General features: G+C 38.1%; 4 protein-coding genes across 6 annotated transcripts; 2 read left to right on the plus strand and 2 right to left on the minus strand.

The window, feature by feature from the left end:
* Window positions 1-873: 873 nt before the first annotated feature.
* LOC145214569 (solute carrier family 22 member 4-like) lies at window positions 874-5,220 on the minus strand. Its single transcript, XM_080083122.1, has 11 exons — window positions 5,020-5,220; window positions 4,895-4,947; window positions 4,720-4,799; window positions 4,540-4,643; window positions 4,286-4,440; window positions 4,049-4,220; window positions 3,315-3,527; window positions 3,026-3,240; window positions 2,211-2,393; window positions 2,010-2,148; window positions 874-1,944 (listed from the first exon to the last, which is right to left on the minus strand). The coding sequence occupies exons 1-11, from the start codon at window positions 5,214-5,216 to the stop codon at window positions 1,893-1,895; spliced, it is 1,563 nt and encodes a 520-aa protein (XP_079939248.1). The 5' UTR covers window positions 5,217-5,220; the 3' UTR covers window positions 874-1,892.
* Window positions 5,221-9,373: 4,153 nt separating this feature from the next.
* LOC145212338 (TATA box-binding protein-associated factor RNA polymerase I subunit B-like) lies at window positions 9,374-16,230 on the plus strand. 3 transcript variants are annotated; one of them, XM_080080434.1, is made up of 12 exons: window positions 9,374-9,596; window positions 10,057-10,274; window positions 10,482-10,753; window positions 11,434-11,525; window positions 11,584-11,707; window positions 13,099-13,265; window positions 13,513-13,601; window positions 13,670-13,830; window positions 14,102-14,247; window positions 14,553-14,766; window positions 15,155-15,385; window positions 15,741-16,230. In XM_080080434.1, the coding sequence occupies exons 2-12, from the start codon at window positions 10,068-10,070 to the stop codon at window positions 15,955-15,957; spliced, it is 1,920 nt and encodes a 639-aa protein (XP_079936560.1). In that variant the 5' UTR covers window positions 9,374-9,596; window positions 10,057-10,067; the 3' UTR covers window positions 15,958-16,230. The 3 variants fall into 3 exon arrangements, with proteins under 3 accessions (XP_079936560.1, XP_079936561.1, XP_079936562.1); XM_080080435.1 differs by having other exon boundaries at window positions 9,374-9,591; XM_080080436.1 differs by lacking the exon at window positions 9,374-9,596 and adding an exon at window positions 9,604-9,612.
* An 803-nt stretch (window positions 16,231-17,033) lies between these two features.
* LOC145212339 (eukaryotic translation initiation factor 5-like) lies at window positions 17,034-21,081 on the minus strand. The gene is made up of 10 exons (XM_080080437.1): window positions 20,962-21,081; window positions 20,372-20,738; window positions 20,209-20,290; window positions 19,973-20,145; window positions 19,675-19,902; window positions 19,394-19,603; window positions 18,924-19,055; window positions 18,458-18,565; window positions 17,986-18,159; window positions 17,034-17,916 (listed from the first exon to the last, which is right to left on the minus strand). The coding sequence occupies exons 2-10, from the start codon at window positions 20,444-20,446 to the stop codon at window positions 17,779-17,781; spliced, it is 1,320 nt and encodes a 439-aa protein (XP_079936563.1). The 5' UTR covers window positions 20,447-20,738; window positions 20,962-21,081; the 3' UTR covers window positions 17,034-17,778.
* A 2-nt stretch (window positions 21,082-21,083) lies between these two features.
* On the plus strand, window positions 21,084-24,188 carry LOC145212336 (choline transporter-like protein 3). Its single transcript, XM_080080432.1, has 2 exons — window positions 21,084-22,109; window positions 22,169-24,188. Exons 1-2 carry the CDS (start codon window positions 21,541-21,543, stop codon window positions 24,060-24,062), a joined length of 2,463 nt encoding a protein of 820 aa, XP_079936558.1. The 5' UTR covers window positions 21,084-21,540; the 3' UTR covers window positions 24,063-24,188.
* Window positions 24,189-24,449: the final 261 nt, after the last annotated feature.

Consider the following 24,449-nt stretch of genomic DNA (forward strand, 5'->3'; position numbering starts at 1 on the left):
ATTGTCTCAAGGTGTACAAAATTGGTATTGATGGACCGCTAAACAAATCTTTCAGCTATGGTTGATTGCACTCACCTACGCTTGAATATACCTTACGTGGCATTCAGTCTCGGTCTCTTACACAGCCATGCACAATTTAGAAAGTTATTGAATTCGCAGCATTGCAGTATATCAAAGTATAATCAAATTATTTTGATGAATGCCTCTGCATACTTAACAAAAAAAGCATAATAGGCCAGGCTCAGGTTCAAGCAGTTGTCAAAGTCACAATAGCGGTCACGAAAAAGTAGACCGATTGGCTTATGGTGACCAGTAACTTCTCTGCTGCACTATTTAACCTAAACCACGGGTTCCCAAACTTTTTTGTTCTGTGGCCCAAATGTCTAGTAAATTGCGATTCGTGGCCCACCCAGTGCTGTAAATTTCGGCACAAACAAAAACATAACTCAAAAACAGGCGAAATGGTTTCTAGCAATTTATTTTCAATGAGATACATGCTCCTGAAATTTGGCTACAAGATTCGGAATTCTTTGCAAAAATTACGTTTTTCAAAACAAAGCGCATAATATCTACAGTATAACAAAACAGTAGAATCTATTCAAATGGCTCTGTGGCCCATTGAAAATGTCGTGGTGGCCTAGTACTGGGCCATGGCCCACAGTTTGGGAACCACTGACCTAAACTAATACTAAAAACATTCTGCAGAGCAAATTAAAAACAGTGGCAACGTCAGTATAACCACAACAAATATATACTTCTCACACGACCATGTTTCCTGTTATGCTCGCCACATAATTTTCATTTCTGATAAATGTAATATTAAATAAATGTGTAAGGACAAAAGCGTACCAAATGAGGGAGAACGATATATAGGGCGTTTTAACGATTGTTAAACTTGCCAATCTTTTGGATCAAAACCTGTATAGCTGTCGATTAAAAGCTAAAATGATAACATGGTGCAAGTAAATTCTGGCTTCACTTTAGACGACACAAAGATGTAGCCTAGATTGGTTTATTTAGTGAACCAAACAAATATGTCACAGTTATAAACGATACGAATGCAACATTAAAAAAATTCCTTGTGAGTGGTGCCGCACGATTAGGCTACACAGGAAATCTTCGGGACTTAAGATTCGTTTTGTCTGCTTCGATGTGAAGCAGGTTACAAACACAATTTATATGCCAACAGTGTTTCTCAGCCATGTTTTCAGCACTGCCCCTTTTAGGCATACATAATCTATAAATTTTAAAAACAGTCAGTTTGAAGCTGGCATCCCCGTTGGGAACTACTGTGCTAACCGGGAGGCCAAGGTCCGCGAACAATAGCAGAGAGACAGCAACTGTTCCCCAACAACTTGAAATGAAACAATGTAACTTGACACAAATTTTTTGCTGGTCACATCAACTATGGGTAGCCTAATTTCGGATGACACAGATACATGATACAATTATTTGGCGACATTGGTTGGTCAGGTATAAACAATGGTACCCAGCCGAGAAATAAAATATTTTAAACACATATTTACTATACAAGTCCATGTTGTGTTGCACGCAACAATTTGGTCACATCCAAAAAATCGTTTTTTATTTGCCTAATACTGCAAAATAAAATAAATATATTGCATCGTCGGAGTGTAAAGAATTGTACGGACATATTGTTTGCTAAAATGCTATAGTCTGTGGTTGACGAAAACAACAGAAAAGATTTAGTTTGTTTTTATGAAAAAAAAAGTATTGCTGCAACACGAACGGTATTGAACGCAAATGCATCGCAAGAGACGAAGCTAATATTTATTTCTAAAACTTTTAAGAATAATTATAAAGATGACCATTATGGGAGGGCAATCCTTCTCATCAAATGCACATGAAAGCAGTTAGGGTAAACTTGGTACTTAAATATTTTCATTGCTCCCACCAAACTTACATTGTGTGTTGAGACGACTTCTGCAACAAGGATAAAGTCAATAGTCAATGATACAGTGTTTCGCCTGGTCAGAGTTAAATTTTACCTTTCCTGTTGCTTGGCATCATACAAGCTGTTTGGCTGTTTTTCACCTTTGGTTTCAGGAAGAATCAGGTAAAGTAATCCAGCCGCGATCAACATGAAGGTCATGACAAAATACGTAATGGGCTCGTAAACCTTTTCACCTAAAAAAGGTAAAGCTTGGCTGGCCTATTGAGCACAAATATTGGAGGAAATGTCGACTCACCCAGGTATAGGAAGAATGGCATAGACAGTAACGACATTCTTGAGACAAACGCTACAATCCCATAAACTTGATTCCGAACCGCAGTGGGTACCAGATCACCCGTCGAGACGTACACCAAAGAGTAGGAAGCGGAAACAAGAATTTTTCCACAGATGGCAAGTGCGAGACCCAGTTTAGCGTTTGCTACAAAACATAAAATCTTTGCAACGTTTGACAGTCAGGGTTAAGTTAAACAGCAGCAAAATTTGGGGTATTTTGCACTATAGACAAATTCCTATTTTTAAGCTTAAAACAGTCCGCAATAGTCCATGCTTTTACTGTGTGTACAATTTATGTGTGTATTAAGCCAGATCCATCGTTATTCAAAATTCAGCGGAAATTACGCTTTAAATGTTATGTTGTGTAATTAAGCACATAATTGGCCTGTATTGTGCCTAAAACAACCAAGCACTATAATTTTTCATTAGATGAAGCATCAGTTAACTGCATTGCTGATTTTGATATTTCTACCTACATGAAGACTTAATGCCAATAAAAAGTTTAATCGTTTAGTTTTAGTGTATTATCGAAAATAAATATATTTTCAAACATTTTATTTTAGTGACATGAATGTATTATCTAAATCCAACGTGAAGCTCTAGTCTAGTGGTATGGTCTTTACTAAATTTTATGCATCTGCAAAAACTTGATTGAATCATCCTTCGAATATCGGACTTAACTTGCGTTCGTTGGATGATATGATTTACTTTAGGTACAAAGTATGTTTACCACGATACTGCATGGTTTAGAAAAAGATTTTTTTTCTGAAAACTTACAATATTTAACAAACGGAGTGGTGAAAATGAGTGCTCCCGCGAAGGTGGTAAGCAGAGTGTAGGAGTATCTGTAACCTATTTTGCGTGTTATGAAGAAAAGAAGAATATCTCCAACAATTTCCGATATTGCGGCCAGTGATGCGCTCACATATCGATTGTCTCCCAAATGGTCTGTGTTGTAACTAATGGCAAAGAAACTGAATGAAGATGATGTCCTGGATGGAAAATAAATAATGTCTTAAACAGACGTTAAGCGCTTTGAAAATAGAAAAATATTAAGCCTTCATACCATGCCAGAACCAGCGCAAGCAGTCGTCGGAAAAGAAATTTTCGCTTGAAAAGCATCAAAAATTTTGGATTTTTGTTTGCTTTTCTGTTCATATTTTTTGGTTCTTTTTCTTTTGTTGATGAAACAATGGTTTGGGATTCGCACGGCATATCATGAGTTGTTTTTGTATTAACGTTTCTTGTGGCAACCCATTTTTGGGATTCAGGAACGACCCTACCAGAAAAACAATGTGATTACCGCACGAAACAAAACCGAAGAAACTATGTTGATATCTATGATGATAAAGTGATTAACCGAAGAAACGCGAAAGTGCAAGCCCAAAGCCCGGACCGAACCTAAATCATTTTTGAGTGGCTCGTTTAGTCCAAAAGTTTGATTGACAGGTCAATACTTAAAAACCTGCGAAAAGTACAACTGAAATGGATATCACAAATAAGACATACAAAATAGCCATAATCGACAATGACTTAAACAAGACGTTTTGTAGTTGTTGGCGTGAGGTTAACTTCAGCAACTAGCTACTTAGCTAGCTAATTTATATTTTTAAAATAACGGACACATAAACCAAAAAAATCCCAGCCCCACTTTACTACTCTGGATCAGGGTTCAACTCTATTCAGACCAAGATCATAGAGTGAAGCATCGTGATAAATACGTTGACGTTTGAAATTTAACCAACTATAACACTTAAATAGATCTGTTGACTTGTATAAACGTTTATGGCTAGTACTTACAAAACAGCTGGTGCACAAGTACAGAACGATACGAAAGCCATTGTGTACATCGTGTGACGCCAGTCGGGAAATAGGTAGTTAATAACAGGCAGTATTGCTGATCCGGTCGAAAAGCTCGACATTTGCAGCAAGAGCAGAAGCGAACGATGACGGTTTGGGGCAGACTCCTGGACTAAAAAGAAACCATTTTAAAAAAAGATTTGAAAACACTGTCGTACACAATGAAACCATACTTACGCAGCACGACTGAAGACGAAATACGGAAAATGTTAAACATGCCCCCCGCAAACACCCAGATAAAGATTACCGGAAGCGCATAGGATAATGCAAGTAAAATAGCACAAACCAGGTTTCCTGCTACACCGGCGAGAAAAATTGGTCGGCGCCCAAACCTATTACAAAAACGATTATAAATCACTAAATACAATTACCAAATCTCGCAACAAAATGAAATTCAAAAGATCGGTTAAAATGGAATCTGGTTAACACACCTATCGGATAAAACACCACCAACAAGAGACCCCAACATCATTCCACCCATTAGCATAGTCGAAACCAGCGGCTTCAGCCAGTCGTTGTCACATACGAGGTCAAACTGCATATCATGTCATTTGGTTTGTACTATAAGCAAGACTTCTAAACAGCCACGATAAAACATAGACATAGCTTACCTCTGTAACAACAGTATGGTGGCCTTCAGGCATCTCGTATACCCAGCCGAGACTACACGTTTCGCTTACATTTCGATGCGCTAAAAACCCACAAGTTCGAAATTAGACAAAAAGTTAGACTCTACAGATAATTGCAACTTTATTCGGCAAGTCAGTTTGGGTTAAGGGCACTCACGTGAATGTTCGTAGCAACTTGAATTATTTTGCCAATTTTCCGATGTTCCGTTTCTACAAAATTGGATTTTGAAAAGGAATTACAGCCGGATAGCTTACTGAATGTAAGACAGTTACGAAACATACTTTTGCTGATGAGCAAGGTCGGCTTGCTTCTCACTGCTGTTGAATAAGGGTCGACATCTGTGCGCAGGTTTGTGAAGTAGAAATACAGGATAAATCAAAAACATCCCACATGAGAACCAGCACAACACCAATGCAGCGATGCCAAAACTTCGAAAACACTTGTCAGAACAGGCCATTGCGCGAAACCTTTCTGACATTAAACATTCGTTATACAATCTGTAAAAAGGTATGTGTGATACAGTAGTTTCTAAAACAGCAGCACAGCCTTTGTGTTTTATACACGACACTGTCAACATAAGGCATGAAACAGGATGACTGCCGACTCGGTTCGACTTCCGTACGGCAAAGCACTGTTCCCTATAATGCAGTGGTTTTCAGCCTTTCTCATATTTTTTTCATTTTTACCAGAATAAACTCTTCAGGCAAAAATAATGGGCCTAAGCTTGCTTGTCCGTTCGGTTTTCACACTATCCTGCAAAATATGAGAAAGGTTGAGTATCCTGTTACAAAACAAGTTTGCATCGAATGATTTGACTGTTTTGTTGCTTTCAGATGTTTCCATTTTATAATTGCTGATTAAATGTTTAGCAAAGGCCTTCGCTACCTCCAGTAAAGTGGCATATGACCCCCACGTGGGGATACGGGGGTCGCGACTCACTGGTTGAAAACCGCTGTCCTATAGGGTATTAAATCCTCTTCTTGCGTGCAATGAAGGAAAGTTCAAGACAACTTTACATTTGTTTCTCTTCCTTGACATTATTGTCTCTTGGTCAGGGGTTCCCAACCTTTTTACGATCTCGTACCACTTGGACGCTCTGTAATGCCACACTTACCACTTCTTGCAGAACAACTAATTTGATCAATTTACATGTTATTCAAAAGCAGAATATTGGCCGCGCGGTGTAAATTTGCTATTTGACATACTTAAAGCCCACTGTCCCACAGCATTGTAGGGCTTTTTAAAGCAACTGTGCTTCTTGTTGACAATTGACGTAACCTGCAGTTGAAGATCGTAATGATACGAAACAACAGGAATAGTTACGTGACAATTAGAATAGGCTTCGGGACTTTCTTGTAAACAAAACCAAAAAAACTAAACATAAAGTTGTGATTCCAGATTTTTGTGAAAAAAAAAACGGAAGCTACTCGCGTACCACCTGAAAAACCTACGCGTACCACAGGTTGGGAACCCCTGCTCTAGGTGTACAAAATTGGTATTGATGGACCGCTAAACGAAGCTTTCAGTTATGGTTGATTGCACTCACCTACGCTTGAATATACCTTACTTGGCGTTTAGTCTCGGTCTCTTACACAGCCATGCACAATTTAGAAAGTTATTGAATTTGCACCATTGAAATCACAAAACTAACAATGCGGTAGTTCTTCTACTATCATAACATTTACAGTATATCAAAGTACAGTCAAATTATTTTGATGAATGTCTCTGCATACTTAACAAAAACGAGGCATAATAGGCCAGGCTCAGAGCTGTGAGTGATCAAGGTCAAGCGGTTGTCAACGTCACAATAGCGGCCACGAAAAAGTAGAGCGATTGGCTTATGGTGACCATAGTAACATCTCTCCTGCACTATTTAACCTAAACCAAAACTAAAAAATTCTGCAGGGCAAATTAAAAACAGCGGCAACGTCAGTATAACCACAACAAATATATACTTCTCACACGAGTCGTGCTTCCTGTTATGCTCGCCACATAATTTTCATTTCTAATATATGTAATATTAAATAAATGTATAAGGACAAAAGCGTACCAAATGAGGGGGGACGATATATAGGGCGTTTTACCGATTGTTAAACTTGCGAATCTTTTGGATCAAAAACCAGTATAGCTGTCGATTAAAAGCTAAAATGATAACATGGTACAAGCATAGTATACTATGGTGCAAGTAAATTCTGGCTTTACTTTAGACGACACAAATATGTAGCCTAGATTGGTTTATTTAGTGAACCAAACAAATATGCCACAGGTATAAACGCTAGATTCAATACGAACGCAACATTTAAAAAAATCCGTTGTGAGTGTTGCCGCACGATTATGCTACATCTATCTTCGGGACTTGAGATCCGTTTGATAATTTATAAACGACTCTTTGAAAACTGACAAAAATCAAAAAGATTTATTTCACGTTTAATATCAATGCGATAATTGAGAGCCGAATCTTTAATCTATATTTTAGCACTTAAAATAACAACATGCTAAAGGTTAATCAGCATGTTACCACTGTGGACAGTGTTCATATCATTTCTTTTAACTTGGTACCAGAGACAGGCCAAAACTGCAATCGTTCTGTTTGGCCGAACACCGAGCATCTCACTTTAACGCTTGGTGCTTGGTCGAGCACGCTTGGTGTATTGTGACGCTCACACGCTGTTCTCATTTACATGGTGTTTTTTTTTACTTTTTTACATCCCTTTTATAGTCCCCAGGCCCGTGTTTAAGCCGGTGAAGGTACCTCTTACATCAGTGGTTCTCAAAGTATGGGTCGCGACCCAAACATGGGTCGCGCAGGGTCAAAAAATGGGTCGCGCTATAGTGATTCAATTCTGAACGAACTATTACTGCATTAAGTAAACACAAACAAATTTACTTAATGCAGTAGCAAAGTCAACTCACTCGACCACGTTTTACATTAAAATGAACCATTCATCACTATATACAGACGACAATAGGCTTCCAACTTTACTGTCACGCACATGGCGATTGTGACGTCGTAACACGGGGAATAATAGGACAAGTATTCGTACAAGGAAACATGTTTAGATTTGGGATTCACTTCTATCAACGATCATGCTGCAAAGCCACGATGTGTGTTGTGTTATGTAGTGTTGTCGAACGAATCGACCTCGTTAAGCCTGCAGCCATTTAGGCATGCTATGCGGCGACGACGTGGCCTCGAAATTGCAGTCCGTTTCGTTGTCGAACAGGACAGTTAAAAGTCGAATCACAGACCTTTTACTGAATATAAATATCAAGTGGTCTCTTGAATGAAAAATAGAGCCGTGCATTGAAGATTTATAAAAGAAAAATTTCAATTTAATGAAACACGCTACAATAAATCAATCATTTGTTTCTAATTAATCATTGTTTCATAGTACTGTGTACTACAACTGGCTGTCTGCGTCTTTTTTCATGCATATCAGAAGAAAATATATTTTTTGATGTTTGGAGCTTGGGTCGTGAGATGTTCATATAACTCAGATTTGGGTCGCGGTCAAAAAAGTTTGAGAACCACTGTCTTACATAGTATGTGAAACACTTTTGAGTGTGCGTGTTCCCACTATTCGACAATTTTAAAAACATCCACTTTTAATCTTGGGATCTAACTTCGGTACGTCAGCAGTGAACGAATCACACATTTACACGTAATTTGCCTGTTACATTATTGTGTAATAAGCAAGTAATCAATTCATAGTGCGGTTTTACGGGGATTGTCTAACGCTCGGCTTAGTTACTGCGACCGAACATCGCATGGTGCTCAGGTTCTGGCTCGGTTAGGCCATGGAACAGCGGTTCCCAACCTTTCTGGCACCGCGACCCCTTGATAACATTTGCCAAGCTGCGGTGAGCCCAAGGATAAAATTAATTGGCTATATGTTAAAATTTACTTCTAAATCCCCGAAAATTTACTCCGCACTGTACTTTTTTTCCTTATACTCGCATCATGGTTAGTCTAAAATTGTGCAAAATATACTTAGTTGACTATTATATAAAGAATATAGTGATATTACCGCGAGAATACTACACTAGTTGACAGGTGCTGACTTGGTGATTATGTATTATAAATGCAGTATTATTACGTATTAAAAAGCAATAATCAGCAATTTATGAGCACAATTAGGTCTTCAAAAATTAAAGATTGCTGTAGTTACAAGTTTAGATACCGTACTAATTGACGCACAATAGGTGGAAATAGTGTTGAGCACTGTTCTTTTGTATTTCATTTGTTAAATTAATTTCAGACCAAAATGCTTGTGTTTGCTTACACTATTTTTTCCATCAAAAATAAAGGGGACCTTGGCCCAAAACGAGTTGTGATCCACTACCTTAGGTCACCCCAGGCAAATTGTCAGGCGACCCCAGTTGGGGTCGCGACCCACAGTATTCTATGGTTAGGTCAAGCACAAATAAATTTACTACCTGTGTAGATATAATATCGATATGACATTAAAATCTAAGTCACCTTCGATTGTAAGCCACACAAACAGTGGGTTAAACAATAAAGCCGCGGCTAATACTGAAATAAATTATTATTATTTTTATCTTTTGTTTTGATTCAACCGCAAGCCGGCGCCTATTTTAAAATATGCTTGGTGGTTTCCCATTTCCAATTCACATTTTCATCCTGGCAACACGTTGGGTAACTTGGGTAATAAATGCATTTCACTTTTTTTCCTCTTTTTGAACATGTCCCCGGGAAATCTAGTTTTCTTTGGACAAGTTAAGATTGGTTTAATATGTAAACACTCTATCACATGCAAGTTTTTTTTAATTATGTCATTAAAGAGGGTATCAACTATCAAGCAAGGGTTTCGGAAGGATCCGTGTGGCCTGTGGTAAGGTCCGTGTGGCCTGTGGTATCATTTTACTTTGGTACTTCATTTTGTACACCAATAATAGTTTTTTTTTAATTATTAACCAATTTGACAGTATAATTTTCCAAAACAAAATAAGGTAGAAATCCTTGTGTGTCAGTGTCATAGTAAAAAAAAGTTATGTGTCATAACTATATATAGTAAGTATACTTAAACAAATATCTTTGAGACCCATTTCAAAGTAATCTGCACGCAGATTATTAGTGCGTCTTTCAATTGGTAAAACAATGTAATAAATGATGGAAAGTAATGACTGTCAAAACTAAGAATAAAAAAAAACATTAAAAAACACAGTTTTTTTTACATAAAATCATGTAAAAAACAAACATTTCCCTTTTAATCTTGCATGATGCTACATGCTTACAAACATTGTAAAAAAAATTCTAAACTACATCTTTTTTAGATAACAAATATTTTCTTTTATAGAATCAATTAGTATGCCAGTTTGTTCTGTCTGCGATGGTGAGACATTTGATGTTGTAAATGGCTTGTACTTCTGTCGCTTGTGTAGCACACAGTCACAGGAAGTCATCGAAGAGGAATTAGAATATTCCCTGGGTGATGGACAAAGAGCACTTTATGAGAAAAGGACAAAGTCCAAGGTTGACCAGGGAAAACCATGGTATACAGTTGAAGGGTTCCAGGTATGCAGTAAATCTTATCACATTTATGTAATGAACCTAGTTTTTGCTAAACATATTCACTGATGCAAAGTTGTCCCATGAATCAATGTGTATGGCTATTATTTTTGCTTTGGTAAATGCAACGCAAGAATCAAAATAATTTACATAGGTACAAAGTTTTCAAGTTGTGTATGGTATGTACTTATTATATTTATTCATGTATTGAAGGTTATTCTAAAAGCCCAAGTAGATGCTCTAATTAAACTTGGTTGCACACCAAAACTGAGTGAGATTGTACAGCAAATATGGCTTAAGTATGTCCACATAAGTGGCATAGCATGCATCGACCCACACATTTCTCAACAAAAGCAAATCCTTAAATCATTTCGTGATGAATATTTGACTGGAGTTTTGGGAGGTTTTCCTGAGGCAGAAGAAACACTACCCTCTACAAAGCGTGCTACTGTAAAGCTGAGACTTTCAGCTAAGCAAAAAAAGAGGTGTGCAATGTTTTTTCAGTAATTGTAATATTTATTTTTATATTGTGCAGACTGAAGAATATTCCACCCTATTTTCATTAAGTTGGGTTGAGTTAATCCTTTCGAAAAGTTTGACCCAGCAATATGCCCAAAGGCCCCCAAAATAGTAAATTTTAAAATGATATTTTGTAGATGTAAGTTTTTAAAGGCTGTTAGGAGATAACTATCCATTTGGCTGTGGCATGGTGGTAAGTTATTGCTGGTCAATTGTATTGCAAGTCAAGTCTTTGCCGGGGACAGAAAGGAATGATTTGTTGCAATTGAACAATATGTTTTTACAAACATAAAAAAGATTGCATCCTAATAATATCGGTACAAGTTTGCATTTACACATGTGTGTGGAAACCTGTTTATTTTATGCAGAAACAATTGTGTTGTTAAATGCCTGCTAAAGGTCCTGACTGAAATTGGGGATCTATAAAAAACTAGGCAAATGTCCAAACATGACAAACAGATTGTGTGCATAACAATTAAATGGGAAGCAAAATATATGTACATCATTTTTTATTCTGGTTGGTGGTATTTTCTATTTATTTAAAACAATTGTGGTATTAAACTAATTAGACCTAATGCAAACTGTAGGACCCAGATATGGTTTAGGATACTACTCACTTTTCCAATTCTTTTACCTGTATTTACAGAAAAGAGAATTCTTCAGATGGTGAATCTTTAGATACGGACTCCTTTTTAAATGATAGTGAGGGAGATGAAACTAATTCCCAGTCAAATGCATGTTGGTAAAAATATGTTTGAATCAATTGGCATTTGATGTCAAAGACAATTTTTTAAAGGGTCAAGTAGATCTGATGAGGAATGGTTTTCTTTGGACAGCAATTATGATTCTTCAGATTCAGGATCTGAAGATGCACCCAAAAAGGAAAAACGATACAGACGACCTGACAAGCGAGACCAAAAGTACTAAAATTTTCTGACCAAACATTTTTTTTCTGACTAAAATATAAATTCATAACTGGATCTGCCACAGCGATCATGATACACTTGTATATAAATCACAGTATGCCAGGGCCATTGAAAGCGTTACACTGAATCAGCCAGTCACCAAGCACTCTCAAATGGCAAGGCACAGAATATAAAATTCAGCCTGAGGTGGGACCCAGACCATGACGATTCCCGCCGGACTTGGGTTCCACCAACAGAGCCATGCAGGCCCAGTGGTGAACCCTTGCGAGTGCTTGGTGACCGGCTGATTCGGAGTAGTCTTCAAGGGGCCTGGCATACTGTTTAATGTAAGTTTATAGAAGTTATATACCAGGGGTGGCCAACCCGCTGCTCGCGAGCCGCATTCGGCTCCTTGCCTGGTTTTATGCGGCTCTTACATCGTTGTCGAAGTTTGGGACCACCATTAATTTTGGTTAGTTTGTGGCGATCTGGTATAAACTCGTTAAATGTAAAGTAAACCTATTACAATTTTGCTTTTGAACAAACTTACTATCGGTATGGCCACAAACCTTGCCTTGAAACTGTAACCTGGCAAATGGCCTGATTATGACGACAAATATTCAATTGTTAAACAATGAATGATTGCTCATTATTTTGTACAATGCGAATGAGACTCAAAGCAGCAGCAATATTTACAACACCGTGTTCCAAAATAAATAATGTTTTAATCTGTTGTGTTTCGGGTTGACCAATGTTAAATTCTATGGGCAGTTTGTCTCCTGGTCTAGGTCTGAATGCAGCGATTGTTGGTGTTGCATGCATTAGTGACGTTGCATTGAACTTAGTTTCCACACCTTGCATTTTTGTAAAACTCGACGCCTAAGCTTGGGACGCATGCACATTAGTTGAAAATACCGCAAAGTTTCTCATCAGGGACGATCTTTTGAGCAAACAATTTCTATTAAGTTAACCTTCAAAATGGTAGAGAAAAAATATTTTAGTACCAAACCAGACATGAATTTCATCGCACGGTTTTGTTTATGCAATTCACTGAATTGAGTGTTTGTGTGTGTCAGACAGTGCAAACCATTTATTGTTGCAAATGACAAGATCGTGGTCTGTACGAGCGAAAATGTGTGTGTGAGTATAATATGGCTCTTTGTGGTAACACAATTTAAAAATGTGGCTCTTTGTGTAACATAGTAAATAAAGTGGCTCTTTGTCTTTGACCGGTTGGCCACCCCTGTTATATATATTTGTTCAATGTTGGAAAAATGTTACTAATTGTTGTGGCATTCAGATGAAAACAATATGCTAAACCCACTATAAGGTTGCTGACCCGAGGTGTATGTGAAATGACAGTAAATGCTAAGCTACTCGTCTAAAATCCCAAATTTTGCTTGCAGGACAAGGGTCATAAAATCAAAAGTCAGAACGGAAAGGTCTCATATGAAGTTTCTCAACCACAAAAAGCTTATTGCTATATTGTTTATTGGCCTACAGTGGTGCAAGGAACTTGTCACCATGGGAGATTTAATAACATGGATCAAACATGGATATTTACCATTTCTTGGTGTTTATAACGTTTATTTGTTATTTGTTAAATTAAAACCATTGAATCATTGTGTAATATTTATTGTGTTGTTCAGTTAGTGGGCATCTAAACCTTTTAATTCCACCACCAACTATTGTACTATTTTTACGAATAAAAAGTTGTTTCCCCCATAGAGGAAAAAAAACATTTATTGTGTGACTGAAATACATACTAGCAACTACATTTTACAAACCAAAAAGAGTTCATTGTTTAATTTTGTTTGCAGATTCAGTTGAAAACCTACTTCCACATATGAAACTGGGTGACCTTGACATGAACCACTTTAATTTACAATACATACCTTCCTACACACAAGTAATTCGGATTCACCGGTCACTACATACTGTGTTACTCTTAATTAACCATCAATCTTATATGTTTAGATTATCACAGTCTCAGATCAATTAGTAAAGTTTGTTTCAATGCCATCTGTTCCTGATGTAGACATTATGAAACTTGTTGCTAGATATGTGGTGCAAATGAATTTACCCCATGGATTGGTTCCATTTATTAACATGATAAAATCAGATTTGAATTATCGAAGGTAAGTTCACTATAATATACTAGGTTTGTGCGGCTCTTCCCAAACAATTCCTTAGTATGCGCTCATAGTTTTATTGTAGAACCGTGAATAATTTGGGTGTATTTTAATGTGTTTTCTATTAAAGTAGCCCAGCCTGACACTGTTTGGGTCTTACATTGTGCTAAAATGATTGACTTGCTTGTCCAAAATAACAAATTATAAAGGCATCAAACCAACAACCAATGTGTTTGTGCAGTTTAAATTAATCTTGTGACACCAATTTTTGTTTCAGAAACAATATTTATTCATGTCCAACTTATGTGCCTGATCTGGTGGCAGTCAGTTTGGTTATTATTGCATTGAAGTTACTCTATGGGTTGAATGACAAGCAAGAGTGGGACATGGATGAATCTGTCAGTGCTTGCAAGCATGACTCTGGTATTACAAGTTTGTTCTTGGTTAAAGAGTAGAATTGGAGTAGTAAATTCATCTTAGGTTTAGCTGCTTTTGCATAAAATTTTGTTGTTGTTTTTATAAAACTGTGACTAGTGTGGATGAAATATAACCAGCCAATCTATCTCGAAGTGGCAAGCAAGTTTTTTGTGTGTAACAACTTTTGGGCAATTTAAAGAGGTCCGTATAAGTTTGCGTTGGAATAATAGCTACTCTGCCAATTTGACGAGTAAAACTTTTACTGTGCAAGTCCTAAAAAGACTAGCATGTAAAGGTGCTTTTGTACACAGACAAGCACACCTGCAACGCTTTTACATGGGGTAAATGGAGCGGTTACCATCTTCGGCGACGTGGAGAAGCAAGACAACGTCCTGCACATTGCTTCGTTACGAACGATGTTGAAGAAATGCGAGATATTCATTCGCGTCAGGAACACTGGGATAAGGTTGTTCTAGCTGCGTGCATGACAGGGAAAGAGCGTACTGGAAAATCTTATGGCACAAGGTGGGATATGTGATAGGTTTAACAATCGTTTCGTGTGGTAAACGTGAGCTCTGACTAATTTTTGTTTGCGTCACATGCCGAATAAGCAGAAGTGTCTGCGCGAGGGAAACTTAAATTATGACATCGTGAGTGCATGTTTTTAGACCCGATATCCTTGTTTCATCAATAATTTATTGAAAAGTTATGAATATACGGTTGTTGCAAGGCATATTTCTTCCTTTTTGTTTGATCGGCAAATTTAAACAAACCATCCGACGTGTTGACGTCTCATATCCCGGTCTTCATTCACTTTGGTGTCAAAACGCCAGATGATTTGAAAATTTATGTTTGTCCTCAAAACACGGAAGCTTATTTCCACTAACACCGCACTATGTACACTCCAATTCAGGGGACTTCGTGAGCAGATGAAGACCCGATGCCGAGTGTTTGAGAAAATTTGTGAGGAACAGGGAAGCTCAGAGGAGATGGAGAGAAGGGGAATGGAACGAAAATTTCCTTTTGTCTTTCCAAAAGCTTCGCCAGGGGACGACATGTCCCAATGCTGTATATGCAACGCGGTGCGAATGTTTTCTGACGAAGAACATCCGCAATATGTTTGGTACAACACCCGCTACACAAGGTTATTGAATAATGTTTAACTGAGAGGGGATAAGTTTACAAACAGATACTGTCCAAGTACTAGGGCGTAGGACCTTGCAAGAATAAATCATCGGGCGCACCGAATTTGCTTTTTGCCCCAGACAGTTCAAAGGCTACTTAATTAAGCTGCAAAATCTTTGTACAGTTTTTTATCTCCAAATGCAAAATTTAATGCAAGTTGGAATCACTTAATTCTTTATTATATCGTCGTAAATCACTTAGTTTCGTGTGAGTGTTTTATTTTCGTACCCAAACCGATTGGAGTTTACAAAAGTCTTAATTTACACATTATGTCACAGCAAAGATTTAAACAATTAACATATTTTTGTTTTAAGGTTTGAGAACAGTTTTGAAAAGCGGGACCCTGCCGGAAGGTACCACTATTCCTACGACGTTTCAAACACTGGCGAAGAAACATTTCATGACTCGTACGAATTGATGCTGCAAATATGTGTCGAATTTACGTGTGCACCAAGAACAGTAATACACGAAACTGTCCAGGCGGTCGAGCGGGCTGTCGTGTGTCCCTACCTCAAACATGACGTCTCGTAATGTTATATAGACGTCATATAGTTTGACTTTTTACTGCAGTAAACTTTTTTTAGAATCGACGATGTCCTGCTGAATGCAGTCGAAGATATTTTGCAAAAGAAAGCTGCAATACGATTTTTTTAGAGTAGTGTTACGTGCACAAATGTAGCATGCAAGCTGCATTTTTACACATTTGCATATTCGTGCCCTGCTCACATACGAAACTAATGTTCAAATGGGTATCCAACAACAAAGTTACTGTTTTTTTAATGCATTAAACTCCAATTTAACGGTTGGCTGGGGGAAACGAGTGCTTCTGGGGCCTGTACAGCTTAATAGGCTACATCCTTGGTGACGTAAGGGTCATTGGAAAGTTCCAAAACTAGCGGGTAATTGGGAATTTTTGTGACGTCACAGTGCACCGAGCGTTTGCTTGAGATGTTCGGTGTTCGACCAAACAGAACATTTGTAGTTTTGGCCTATCCCTTATACTAGCCATTGAAACCATTAGTGTACGTATTTATAGTGAAATGTTCTTCCAAAAGGAAGACAAAACAAAGACTTAGAAAGACGGTTATAGGCTGTTCTTGTGATTTACAACTATTTGATTGGTTGATATATCAGCCTGGGCTTTGACAAAGCTTTTGTAACCTATTTTATCGTCACTTGTAAGGTAAAACATTTTGAATCTACTTGTGTTAATAAACACTTGTATTTGAGTTGCCCAAAACATTAGGAATGAATTGAACTTTTACGTACACCCTTTTGTGTTTTCTCGCTTGACCAAGGATTTTAGCAGTCGTTTTAGTTCCAACTGCTGAAAAGACAGACAAGCTTGACAGCAACAATCCACGCAGTTTTTTTGTGTCCAAACCGTGACACGAAATGGCGCAATGACGCAGCGCTGTAATGATACATCACGTGACGTCGGCATGTCGATTCTTTGCCGCAGCACGTAACCACCGCCCCACCAAAGCTAACGTCAGTTCTTGATGAGGCTTCTACCGTAACGACCAGTAAATGGCATTGATTTTCTTTCAACACCACAGATTGGTTCCCGGGTAGCGTGCAACAGACAACAGTACAAAGCTACCCAGTCTTGCAGATTACTTTTATTGAACACCCAAGCAAAAGAAAAGCGAACTCAAACACAAACGACTTGCTAATTACAGGTGAAGGAAAAAAGGGAACGTAATTAAAACCGGGAAACACCAGAGAAGCCTTGTCGTCCCGAACAACGCGAAACAGTATGGGTGCTATTTTCATCCGTGACTATCAAAACATCGTCAGTCAACATACCAATGTACCTGTTGTGTGGGTGGATAAGTCAGGGCTGAATGGAAATCACATCAGCAGTGTGCGATTATGTACAAGTCAGATTTGAAATACATCTGCTCAACGGTGCTTAAACCTGTTTCCTATGTGCATACTAATCGACAGTGACATACAGGTCTTCAGCTTAAGGAGCAATTGCATCCTGTCAATAAATGCTGTACTACTACACTATTTTTACATAAAAATGTTTTTTGATCGGGTTACAACACAGTTAAATCAGTAGTTCATTTTTGTTGGTTTGTTTAAACAAAAATGTTTTGTCTTGGATAGATGACTCTTATAATAGGGAGTGTACCAGCAAGACAGACATGGCTACAACAAGCCAATCCTATTGTTGGAGTACAGCGACAAACAAAATTTCTACACCGTTCCAGTCAAAGCACACACACATAATGTTGAAAGCAAGCAGAGGGTAAACGATGCATGAAGTCAGACCAGCAACTATATGGTTACACACACAAATGTTAACATTACAATCTTATGTTTAGCCTGAACACAAGTTTAAGTCTATATGTCATCAATGTTAAGATCATCATCACCACTTTCAGCATCTCCATTGCCTGCATGAACTACTGGAGCATTTCCATTGGTTTTGTCCTCCACACGCAGCTGAGACCCTGCTCTATATGTGTATTCAATTTCAATCTGCAATAAAATACAAGCTTTGGTTATATATCAGCTGTAAACCATGAACATTATATGAAATAAACTTACTTCATCTTCTTCATTTTCACTGCTTTCCTCCTCAGCCTCCTTGAGCCACTTAACCACTGGGGCAGCTTTGGCATGAATTTGCTTACTTAGCTCCTTGCTTACATTTTTTTTGCTTTTCTTTTCACCCCACTCGATAAGGACCTCCTCATCAATAATATCGAGATCATACAAATCCTAATAGTGGCAAGAATGTATAATATCAGTTCAGCTTATGCTTATAAAAATGTGTTTTTTCAGTATTGTTTCAACCACAGTTGATCAAATCATGTTTAGAGGCATTCTTAAATTTATTTGCACCCAGGGTTTCATGTAAACTTTTTGTACCAAATAGGTCATGATGATTTTTATTACACTAAGGTGATATATATAGCATGTTGGAAACCAAATAGCAGCTGGCCAGCCACAAATCTTTTAACCAAGCCAACAATGACAGAGTGTGAAGCCAACAGCTCAACAACAGTGATGTACACACCTTCACAATATGGGCCACTTTAGGAAGCAATGCATCCGGATGAAGTTCGACAGTCTTTTCAAATCCACACAACAGCGCTTTCTGTGCCTTCTTGTTTTCATTGCAGATCTGACATGAAAAGATTTTAACGTCAATATAAACCTTTGTGCTTTTCTTTTAACAGATATTAGCCGGTAGGCATATTTCTTTTCAACCAAGGGCTATAAGTCAAACATCAGTTGGTAAACATTTGACTCAGCATGGGTCAAATTGGTTAATATTTGACGAAAGTTACAAGTCAAACATGACTGATGTAGCTCACTCTGTTAATTGATACCAACTTCCTGTGACTATGACATAAACGGTCTTGCTATGCCAGCCGTGTGATCACATACTACTGATTTAAGGTTTAAATTCACTAGTCAATGTATTAATCTTATTTGGGTTAGATTTTGGTTTACCACTTGCAAAATGTTGGCTTACTTACTCTTAAAAATATGCTTCTGTGTGTTTTAATTTGCTCACGCATATTGGCATTACACAAAAGCTCAACCAAGATTAGCGGTGCCTTGCTGCGCATATCCAACCTTTCGGCTTCAGCCAAAATCTCTTTCGCCAGCTGAAAATGAAAGATAAATTTTGCAGTGCAGCCTACATATTCAGATACTTTATCTGTTTTCTTATAACATGTTTATTTCTGCTAAAAAGGTATTTATAGGTCATCATGTGATCAGCTTTTCATACTACTTATATGAAAAACAGGCTTTATGTTCCCCAAATAACCCAATTTCCGCTGCAATTTTAAACTTTTTAGGCAGTTTAAACATTATGTAGTAATATTAAAATAACTTTAGCAAGGGTCCCTATAAAATATATAAAATGTTAGGTAGTACATGTTTTACTTGGAAATCTTGAAAGTATGCAACTATGTAGCTGAGGAAACAAGGAAAATCTTACGTTTCCAATTGTTCCATTATCAATAGACTTCTTAACAAAGTTATATAGCATGTTGGCTCTTTCTGTTGGAGTTCTTTCCAAATCTTCACTCATGGTTAGTGAAACCACACCAGAAGAGATCTCATTTAACCTTGCAGCAACTGCCTCTTCAGACACATCAACAGACCATCCATCATCAACAAAGCCATTTTCCACACCATTGCTTTTTGGCTACCAAAACAACAGGGTTGTTGTACCCAAACCTACTTCATGAATAGGACCTTGATAAGTTAAACACTTACCTTATGATGTCCATTAGTTTTTTTGGTACCGCCATTGCTGTGACCATTTGTTGCATGGACCTCTTCCTCACTGGAGTGACCTCGTTCTCGTTCTTTGCCAGGCTTTTGCTTTTTGTCTTTTTGAGGTGGATTCTTAATGATGTATGTGCAAAGCTTGTGGCGTAAATCAACCAAGCTTTGGTTGCCACATGCCTTGCACACAAGGCCGATTGTTCCACGCTTGACCACCTGCAAAGCAAATTGAAACAATAACTATATATAAGTTATGAACACTTTTGTAATGAGGCAAAAATCTTACCATGGTTGTTTCTGGATTGTCACACTCCTGACACAAAACAAACTTTTTGATGAAAACATCCAGCATTTCTTGCAAACGTCCACTTTCATGGGAGCCATTAACAATGTAACGGTCATGTTTTAAGTCAAACTGAGTCTGGGCACCAAGTTCACAACCAAAAAATTTGCAAGTGTCTGAAAACCAAGAAAATAAGTAATATCATCTGAAACATTTGAGTGTGTCTGTTTGCAACTTACAAGTGGCCGGTCTTCCAAGGGCTTTTGCAATGTCAACCATATTAACAATGACCGTTTTAACACCGTTCCCTTTTCCTTCAACCTAATAAATGACATGTATTTTGTTGACATGTAAAACGACATGGCACTTTTCTGACGAATGAATATGATGCAAAAAACTAACCTTGGCTATAATACTTGGCATTTTGTAACGGTAGAAGACATCTTGCACTTCTCGGTTAACATTAACTGAGGCCATGATTGTATTGAAGAAATATTTAAAGTGGTTTCAAAAGTTTTTTCTCTCAGTTTATTTTTCAAAGGATATCTTTTACTGTTGTTTAAGTGTCGGCATGTGCAGATGATTGCAGATTTCTTTTCAGCGTATTGATGATCATTAGAATTTGCTTCAACTAGTGTTTCTTGCTGGCTTCTTCTCCCATTCAGACCTTTGCCTGTTTTTGTGCAACTGTGACATGTAGAGGTGTAAGGACGATAACGAAACCCCTCCAGCCTTTTATGGAACGGGAATGCTCGATTATGTATATAACCTGCAGAAAATACAAAAATACCATTACATATATTAATAACGAGTTAATGAAATTTAGATTCTCACACAACCAAAATCAAGTCACTTCAGAAAAAAAAATGTTAAAAAAGTTATGAAAATGGGTACCACAAATTGTAAAAACATACATTGGGGTTTTTATTTAGTTTTTTTTACTGGTGTTTCCATTCTTTCACTACCAAGTACTGAAAAAGAAGTTAACTTACCGTCTTCGGTGAAACAATACATAAACTCTTTGGGCAATCTTCAAAACAAGTAAAAAATCTGATATTCAGATTCTTGAACACAAGAAGTATGGTATATAGTACTGAAAACAAGAGAAATTTAGAGCTCAATTTATAAAAAACGAGACAGAAACACCCAAGTCCCAAATACAATAAAGCTACGGCAAATCCCGGTACAGTAACAGACGTATTTCAAATTTAAGTCACTTTCTTGTTATAAGTTCCCCTTTTACAAATTACCTTCACCAAAAAACGACTCAGAGTCACACCAATATTACTCAACAAGTCGCAACTCGTAACACGCAACAGAAGAATTTAGTTCTGTAAGCTCGTCTCTAGTTGTGAAACGTAAAACTGTCCCGGATGAAATTGTGACGTCAAAAGGAGTTAAACAGAGAAGTCATTGAACCATCGCAGCAACATTCTTTTGGACCACGTGATAATTTCGCAATCTTTGTTTACCATGTGGATTTCAAGATACCAAAGCAACCATTTAACAAAATAAAATGTTCATTGTTATTAAATGCAGTGTGACGTAATAAATATAATAAATTCCAACAAATGGCCTGTTTTTATTTGAAACTTGTCGTAAAAATGAACTTTACCGATGAGGATGAAACACAAGCTTTGGCAAAAAGCTATCCTGAAAGAAGAAGAAAGTTTTCAAATATAATACAGCTGATTGTATTTGTCCTTGTAACTTGCACACTGCTAGCTGCCTCAGTATTTGCGTTCCAGACTTGCATGCCCTCGAGATTTTACCGCGGATTTGATTCCTGGGGAAATGTATGTGGAGGAGATTCAAACACTTTAACTTCAATAAATAACCTTGAAGGAAGTGGTCAGTTGAAAACAGAAAGCAAATACGTGTGGCAGTTAAATTTGGTCGGCAATGTCCCAAATTTGACAGGAGATAAAAACAACTGCTCGACAGATTTTACTCATTTGGTAAAAACCGCATCTGTAAAGGTTTGCACCAACGTTTGCCCAAACAATTCTTTGATTCTCTCCAATGCCACCAACTACAAAAGCATCTTACAAGAAAACGGCTATCAGCAAAGAAACGGAGAGGCGTACCATGTGGTAGCAAAGCTGCAAAAAGTTGAACAGTCTTGTAAAATTTTACCAAAGTAAGACTATCGTTTTCAAAAAGTCATTTATAGGATTTCATTACTTTTTTTCTTTTTAGTTCCTCCCACTTCTCATTTGTCGATATATTCGGAAGATGCCTGCCCGACAGGCTACTGAGGAACGGATACGTTCTTATACCGGGTTATCTCAACATTTGGCATTATGTAGCAGCCGACATTCTTGTTAGTGGAAGTGCGATAACAGGCTCAGTGTTAGCAATGATGGCAACGTCTGTTATCACTTCTATACTTTCTATCAAGTGGCCCAAACATGCACTCACAGGCTGCTTATTGGGGAGCAGTGGAGGTGCTTTGTTGTGCGCAGCGTTTAACACGTTGAAGGTTTACAGTTATGCAGATGATACAACAAAGGTAATGGTTGTTAACGACAGCAAATTCTTATGCGTTTTATTGTCTGCAATTTCTGTGCTGGTGGCTGTAGTGGCTCTTCAGAAATGGTGGGTATATAGACGCTATTTATTTGGCGCTCGAGGATTGATGGTTGAAATGTCCAAGTGTCTACATAGTCTGCCCAAACTTTTAAGTGTTCCTTTATGTACTCTTTTTGCAACGGTCATTTGCTCCATATACTTTCTATCGGTTGGTCTTTATCTTTTAAATTGTCATTTGCTTCAAGTTTCAAAAAGTGACCAACTGGTTGAATATATAACACCGTCAATCACTATCTTTGAAGTAGTAAGTCTAATCGGGATAATTGTCGTCAATATTTGGTTTTTAAACATTTTAAGAACCTTTCAACAAGCCACTATTGCAGGGGCAGTTGCGCAATGGTACTTTGCAAAGAAGAAAAATCAGGTTCTACATCCCATAACAAACTCGTTTCGCCTCTGTTTACAATATAACATGGGTAGCGTGGTGGCCTGTGCGTTTAATAGCTGGTTTCTTAGAAGAATGTTACGAAGTGGAGGAAAAAACAACAAGATCGGCGGCACCAATGACGAGCCTGTCAATAATGACCAACACGAGCCATCCACGTGGAAATGCTGCGTTTCTCCATACGCACCTGCGTGTTTGGGAGTTTACGGTTATCTTCGAACAACATGTCTGTGCGACTTTCGAAACGACCTTTCCTGGAATCGTAGATGTACCATCAATCAGCAGTTTACTAATCAAAAACAGCAGTCATCCAATGCTCTGAGATTCGAAGAAGAAGGTCTTGTCCGCGTTTTGCGCAGCTCTTCGTATGCTGCAAAGTCCTCCATCCAAATTCTTTTGTCGTTTCTGGTTTGTGCTACACTTAGCACTTTCCTGGCCGCATCAACATACAACACATTGTACGTCAGGTTATTCCCTTTTGCACTTACCCTTTGCATTTCCTACATAGTGTGTGACATCTGTCTAAGCGTAACGGTGACGACACTAGACACCATTTCCATTTGCTTTTTCGAGGATGTTACAAGAAACGACGGCCTTGCGACCCCGTTGTACTCATCCCGCGGTCTTTTATATCATATTACGGGTCTAAAGCTTCCGGAAACTTCCACATTTGCCAGCATTCTGCGACGAAAGCGAAAAGAACTCCAACTTCAAAGTCAGTTGCAAAAGGAACTGGAACAGCGTCAACGCGATCAGGAAATTTTCGAGCGGATTCGGATGAAGCCACGAAACGTAAAAATGCGCGAACAACGTATTCAAATGCCCAAAAGAAACAGCACACCACTTCCTGGGCAAAAACGAAACGCCAAGGTGAAAAAAGCGACACGACAGATACAACCGAAGCGACTTCAAAGCACACCGGCTCCCAATCAACGTTTGGCAAAACCTATTCCACGGGTATCCCGAAACTCTGACGCAAGACATATGGAGAAACTTCATTATAAACCCTCACGTGTAATTCGAACAGTCCGACATCCTGATGACGAAGAACTGGACAGCGATGAAGCCGACGATGACTCGTACCGAGCGAAAATATGGCGAGAGAGTTTTTGGTGATCGGCTGAGTTGTTTGTTATTATGCTTTCTGTGTGTTTACGTCCATGTCAGTCACGTTTACAGTAATTGATGTTGGCCGCTCCCGACCTGTACTCACCCTTTAACGATTAAATTGAAAGCTCTTCACTATTGATGTGGCACTTGGAAGTGAGTCAGCGCGTTGTGCCATCCTCAAGTACCTTTGTTTAATGAGAACCGCTATCGTGCTTAAGCACACCTGCATACTGCTTTCCGTAGCCCGAGCAGTTGTTTATTTTTGGTTCAAAATTAGGTTTATTATGCCGTGTTTGTCAAAGTATATAAATGCACAGCACAGGAGTTGGATTTATGCTGGGATGGAAATCTTATAATAGCTGCAATCCAAACAAAACTAACGGTTAAGCTATC

Source organism: Phallusia mammillata, chromosome 2, assembly GCF_965637545.1.
Source record: "Phallusia mammillata chromosome 2, kaPhaMamm4.hap1.1, whole genome shotgun sequence".
NCBI classification, from domain to species: domain Eukaryota; kingdom Metazoa; phylum Chordata; class Ascidiacea; order Phlebobranchia; family Ascidiidae; genus Phallusia; species Phallusia mammillata.

Excerpts from the sequence above, each read along its gene's own strand:
- LOC145214569 (XM_080083122.1), bottom strand. The coding sequence starts at position 5,216 with ATGTCAGAAAGGTTTCGCGCAATGGCCTGTTCTGACAAGTGTTTTCGA. Across the intron at positions 4,948-5,019 it reads GACCTTGCTCATCAGCAAAA|AAACGGAACATCGGAAAATT; the intron begins GTATGTTTCGTA and ends CCAATTTTGTAG. Across the intron at positions 4,221-4,285 it reads TTCGTCTTCAGTCGTGCTGC|TCCAGGAGTCTGCCCCAAAC; the intron begins GTAAGTATGGTT and ends GTTTCTTTTTAG.
- LOC145212338 (XM_080080434.1), top strand. The coding sequence starts at position 10,068 with ATGCCAGTTTGTTCTGTCTGCGATGGTGAGACATTTGATGTTGTAAAT. Across the intron at positions 13,266-13,512 it reads TGGATATTTACCATTTCTTG|ATTCAGTTGAAAACCTACTT; the intron begins GTGTTTATAACG and ends TTTTGTTTGCAG. Across the intron at positions 14,767-15,154 it reads GGAAAATCTTATGGCACAAG|GGGACTTCGTGAGCAGATGA; the intron begins GTGGGATATGTG and ends ACTCCAATTCAG.
- LOC145212339 (XM_080080437.1), bottom strand. The coding sequence starts at position 20,446 with ATGGCCTCAGTTAATGTTAACCGAGAAGTGCAAGATGTCTTCTACCGT. Across the intron at positions 19,903-19,972 it reads ACAATCCAGAAACAACCATG|GTGGTCAAGCGTGGAACAAT; the intron begins GTAAGATTTTTG and ends TTTGCTTTGCAG. Across the intron at positions 18,160-18,457 it reads AAGTGGCCCATATTGTGAAG|GATTTGTATGATCTCGATAT; the intron begins GTGTGTACATCA and ends TGCCACTATTAG.
- LOC145212336 (XM_080080432.1), top strand. The coding sequence starts at position 21,541 with ATGGCCTGTTTTTATTTGAAACTTGTCGTAAAAATGAACTTTACCGAT. Across the intron at positions 22,110-22,168 it reads TCTTGTAAAATTTTACCAAA|TTCCTCCCACTTCTCATTTG; the intron begins GTAAGACTATCG and ends TTTTCTTTTTAG.